This window comes from Rhinolophus sinicus, linkage group LG02 (genome assembly GCF_036562045.2).
Source record: "Rhinolophus sinicus isolate RSC01 linkage group LG02, ASM3656204v1, whole genome shotgun sequence".
Taxonomy (NCBI): Eukaryota; Metazoa; Chordata; class Mammalia; order Chiroptera; family Rhinolophidae; genus Rhinolophus; species Rhinolophus sinicus.
Window position 1 is genome coordinate 36417934 of NC_133752.1, and position 5295 is coordinate 36423228.

The 5295-nt window shown below is 39.0% G+C and overlaps 1 protein-coding gene across 1 annotated transcript; it reads left to right on the top strand.

The window, feature by feature from the left end:
- Positions 1-2651: 2651 nt before the first annotated feature.
- On the top strand, positions 2652-3881 carry LOC141569508 (molybdopterin synthase catalytic subunit-like). Its single transcript, XM_074323148.1, has one exon. The coding sequence runs from the start codon at positions 2796-2798 to the stop codon at positions 3363-3365; it is 570 nt and encodes a 189-aa protein (XP_074179249.1). The 5' UTR covers positions 2652-2795; the 3' UTR covers positions 3366-3881.
- Positions 3882-5295: the final 1414 nt, after the last annotated feature.

Genomic DNA, 5295 nt, shown 5'->3' on the forward strand with positions numbered 1-5295 from the left:
AAGCCCTGTCATTCTTCAGGCCGATAACCGCAACATTTCCCTGGTACTTGGTTTTGCCTTTGCTGTACTGTCAGAAGTTCACGTAGTTGCAAGTGACACAGCACTGTCCCAAGAATGGCTTAAATTAATAAGGATGATTTCCCCCAAACCCTTGGTTTGTGTTTCCTTGTCTACGATGGTGTATCTTTGCCACCCCCAACTCTGAGAGAGTCTGGTAAGCTGCGATTTTTAGCCAGGCATGTTGTTACCTTGGACAAAATGAATAAGGAAGTGGTGGTAAGGTGGGGATTAGATTTTGGGTGGGAAAACAGTAGTGACTGCTACATTCCCAGAATTATACATATCTGTGGAATGAGGCCTTAAAATGTGAAGACAAGGCATTGTCAGATCCTAAAATGATAAAACAAAGCTTGGTTGGAAAGGAGGTAAAAAGCATTGTAACAAAAGTCTTCAGACTGAAATTCAGTCCCTTGCTAGGAGGGAACAGCTGCTTTTCTGATAGCCTGAGAAGCAATTCATACTGTCTCCAACCTCCACTCTCATCCTTTTCCCCCAGCGAACGTCAGGGGAGCCGAAGAGAATCCAGTTCAGAAATCACATGGAGGTTGATGTTGCAGGAGGCCCTTGGATCCAAACCTGTCATCAATTGAAGCATGTGGTAGCGTTGTAGATGACTGATTAAACTGGGGCGTAAAATGATGACATTTAGGTGGGGATTTGTCACTCTGTATACACTAGTTGGATAGTATTTTATTCCTTCCTAGATACTCCATGGTGATGGTTTTTTAAAACCTGCTTTAGCTTAGCTGTCTTAAGTTCTTTGTTTTTCAAAGCTCTGGTGTGTGTTCCACCTGAGAGGCATCAGAACTTAATCATGACGTTTTCTTGAGAGAGAGTGCTTACTATGTTTTACAGCATATTTACTATGGTGTTACTTTGTTTGAGTGGTGGCTGCAACTTAGCATGACAAGACTGCCAATTTCACTTTATTATTTATTTTTTCTCTTGCACTGCTCCTGTCTTTTTGGAGGAAATTTACACCTGAGCCAGACTGATAGTTGGTACTCGTGTGAGAGTCATCTCACCCTGTCCTCTGGGAATGTAGGAAATGGAACAACATCAATCTCTTTCAAAACCAGCCAGGTGTTGGCAGATAACCTGTGCCTGTTAAGGAAGGGCAAGGCGTATCTGTGATTCCAGTTAAAAGGTCAAGGCTGCAACTTCAACTCATTACCCTATGAGGTCTTTTTGTTTTAGTTGTCCTTCCTTGACTGGGTGCTTCTGTCAAAAGCTAACCTAGCACAGGTGAGGACCATGGCCTTTCCAAGCCTTCTCTAGCCGTCCCTCCAACGAAGGATCCTACTGTGTGAGCATTAATGTGCTAAAGCTCATTAGGGCTTGAAGAGTCTCAGCTCTACCAGAGGCCGGGGTGTAGTGCCAGAGCTAAGGGTGACACATAGGGAAGAGGGAATCCTTGACAGCCATTTCTTCTAAAAGGCATTTTCCTGCTTGGTTGGCTACGAAAACATGTTTTCATGGAGTGTGTGGACAGCTCTCTGAAACACCTATTTTCTTATTTGTTGAAATTAAGAATCAGGTGTTTATGAAAAAACAGAAATCTGCTTCCAGGAGGTGATTTTGAGATTTATATAGCTCAAAAAAAAATAAAAAAAAAAATAGTAATTTCAGTCACATCTTGAGAAACCTGCTAATCTGAGATATTCAAATATTTTCTTGCTACAGGGGAATCTCTTGAATAGAAATATTTTGGGTGATATTTTCTTGTTTATGTATGAGAATTAGATATAGATCAAATCAAACAATAATCAACCAATGAGCAGATTGTAGTATGTTGCTACACAATCTCAAGTTGTTTACTTAAATGAGGATACTTTCATCTTTAGGTGGTATACTTGGCTGCGCAAAGCGCATAACAACGTACCACGGAGTAGATGGCGTAAACAACAGAAATTTTCTCATGATTCTGGAGGTTGAAAGTATGAGATTAAAGTGTCAGCAGGATTAGTTTCTTCTGAGGTGTCTCTTCTTGCCTTGTAGATGGCTGTCTTTCCCCTGTGTCTTCACATCATCTTCCTTCTGTACTTGTCCATGTCCTAATTTCCTCTTTTTATGAGGACATCATTCATATTGAATAAGGCCCTATCCTAATGACCTCATTTTAACTTAACCACCTCTTTAAAGGCCCTATCTTCAATACAATCTCATTTTGAGGTACTGGAGGTTAGAACTTCAACATATAAATTGGGGGGGTTGGGGGGAAGTACACAATTCAGCCAATAACAGGAAGTATTAGCAAGAAAAATACATTTGCAGAGTACATAAATTTATTGACTCATATTACATGCCCGACAATGGGATAATTGGTTCACATATTATTTCATATACTTCTTACAATGATCCTAAAAACTAGATTAGTAGAATCTCTATTTTTCACAAATGAGAAAATTTGGGCTGAAATATTAAGTAACTTTCTCAAAGGTAAGGGAACAAATTGTTGAAACCAAGTCTGCACGCTATCTTCAGACAGTGCACACAGTATTATTATGCTCTTCTGCAGCTTATCCCAGGGCACAGAGCTGGTTGGCAGCAAATGAAGGCCTCCTAGGTTGAAGTGTTGTATTTTGCAAAAAGCGCTGAAATAACAGGAATTCGTTCCGAGACCATTTCTGTGCCACAGGAAATAAAAGCATTGCAGCTGTGGAATGAGATAGAAACACGACATCCCAGATTGGCTGACGTCAGAAATCAGGTGATATTTGCGGTTCGTCAAGAATATGTCGAGCTTGGAGATCAGCTCCTCCTGCTTCAATCAGGAGACGAAATTGCCATTATCCCCCCCATTAGTGGAGGGTAGTGCTTTTGAGCCACTTGAGAAAGATATGAATGAAGTTGAAGAGAAACCTAAAGATATCATAAAATTCACTGCTGAGAAACTTTCAGTAGATGAAGTCTCCCAGTTGGTGACTTCTCCACTCTGTGGTGCAATATCCCTGTTTGTAGGGACTACAAGAAACAATTTTGAAGGGAAAAAAGTCATTAGCTTAGAATATGAAGCATATCTACCAATGGCAGAAAATGAAGTCAGAAAAATTTGTAGTGACCTTAGGCAGAAATGGCCAGTCAGACACATAGCGGTGTTCCATAGACTTGGCTTAGTTCCAGTGTCAGAAGCAAGCATTATCATTGCTGTGTCGTCAGCCCACAGGGCTGCAGCCCTCGAAGCTGTGAGCTATGCCATCGATACTTTAAAAGCCAAGGTACCCATATGGAAAAAGGAAATGTATGAAGAATCATCGTCATCTTGGAAAAGAAACAAAGAATGCTTTTGGGCAACAAGTGATTAAATCACTTAGGTTTTTAGTCTGCATTTTAAGTTTGGTAACCTTATCTTTGAGTACATTTTGATTTTTTTCTCCGGAAGTTAAGATAGTTTACTGAAGCATGATTTCTTATGTTATACCGGTGAGAAAAGGAGGACGAAAAAAAGCAAAATAAGTGGGTGTCTAACACTGGAACTAGAGATAGAGGAAAGCCTTTAATGAAAAAAAAGGAAGAATAATTTAAACATGAAGAAAGGTGCTTGTGGCAGACCTTTTATTGTATGCCTAAGTTCTAATTAAAACTCGACTCACTGAAGTATGGCCCCTCCTCACTGACTTTGTCTCAGCACCTGTCCCCCCGGACCCCCACCTGCATATCCTGTGATATCACTGTTATTGGGCAAGCATTATGGGAATGTTGGCAGAACTGGAAAGTATAAAAAGTCATTATCGGACAGTCATGATATGATATATATTTTTAGAATCGATATATTTAAAAAATAAGCCAAATAAAAACATGATTTAAAAAGTTAAAAAAAAAAAAAAAAGAAATATTTTGGGTGATATTTTCTTGTTTATGTATGAGAATTAGATATAGATCAAATCAAACAATAATCAACCAATGAGCAGATTGTAGTATGTTGCTACACAATCTCAAGTTGTTTACTTAAATGAGGATACTTTCATCTTTAGGAGGTATACTTGGCTGCGCAGAACGTGTAACAACATACCACAGAGTAGATGGCGTAAACAACAGAAATTTTCTCATGATTCTGGAGGTTAAAAGTATGAGATTAAAGTGTCAGCAGGATTAGTTTCTTCTGAGATGTCTCTTCTTGCTTTGTAGATGGCTGTCTTTCCCCTGTGTCTTCACATCATCTTCCCTCTGTACTTGTGTGTGTCCTAATTTCCTCTTTTTATGAGGACATCATTCACATTGAATAAAGTCCTATCCTAATGACCTCATTTTAACTTAACCACCTCTTTAAAGGCCCTATCTTCAATACAATCTCATTTTGAGGTACTGGAGGTTAGAACTTCAACATATAAATTGGGGGGGTTGGGGGGGAAGTACACAATTCAGCCAATAACAGGAAGTATTAGCAAGAAAAATACATTTGCAGAGTACATAAATTTATTGACTCATATTACATGCCCGACAATGGGATAATTGGTTCACATATTATTTCATATACTTCTTACAATGATCCTAAAAACTAGATTAGTAGAATCTCTATTTTTCACAAATGAGAAAATTTGGGCTCAAATATTAAATAACTTTCTCAAAGGTAAGGGAACAAATTGTTGAAACCAAGTCTGCACACTATCTTCAGACAGTGCACACAGTATTATTATGCTCTTCTGCAGCTTATCGCAGGGCACAGAGCTGGTTGGCAGCAAATGAAGGCCTCCTAAATTGCAGTGCAGCATTCTATTGCACTGATATGCAAATGGCATTAAACAAATCTTGTTCTCACTACTCTGCTTATTAAAAAGGAAGACATCATTTTGCCTTGGGTTAGTTAAGTTACTTTTCAAGGGATAAAGAATATTAAACAGATCGAGATCTTTAAAAAATCATCAATGCTTTGTTTATTAATCAAGGCTATTGAAAGGATTTATACAGGTAGGGTGACAAACAAGCCTAATTTGCCTAAAACTGAGGGTTTTCCCATCATATGGGAGTTTTTGTGTTAAACCTGAGACAACCTCAGTTTTGGAAACAAACAGTTTTGGAAACAGAAGCAGAAAGTACAGAAAACTGTCTCAACAACCACAGAGTCAGGCCTTATAGAGAACAGGATTATCAATTGAGACACAGTGGCTAGAGACTTGTGAGAGACTGAGCATACAAACGTACAATGGCCAGACCATACATAAAAGTAGACCTTTGACCCACAACCTGCAGCAACCATCCCAATAAATCAATCCCTCATCTGCAAAAAAAGACCCA

Excerpts from the sequence above, each read along its gene's own strand:
- LOC141569508 (XM_074323148.1), top strand. The coding sequence starts at position 2,796 with ATGTCGAGCTTGGAGATCAGCTCCTCCTGCTTCAATCAGGAGACGAAA.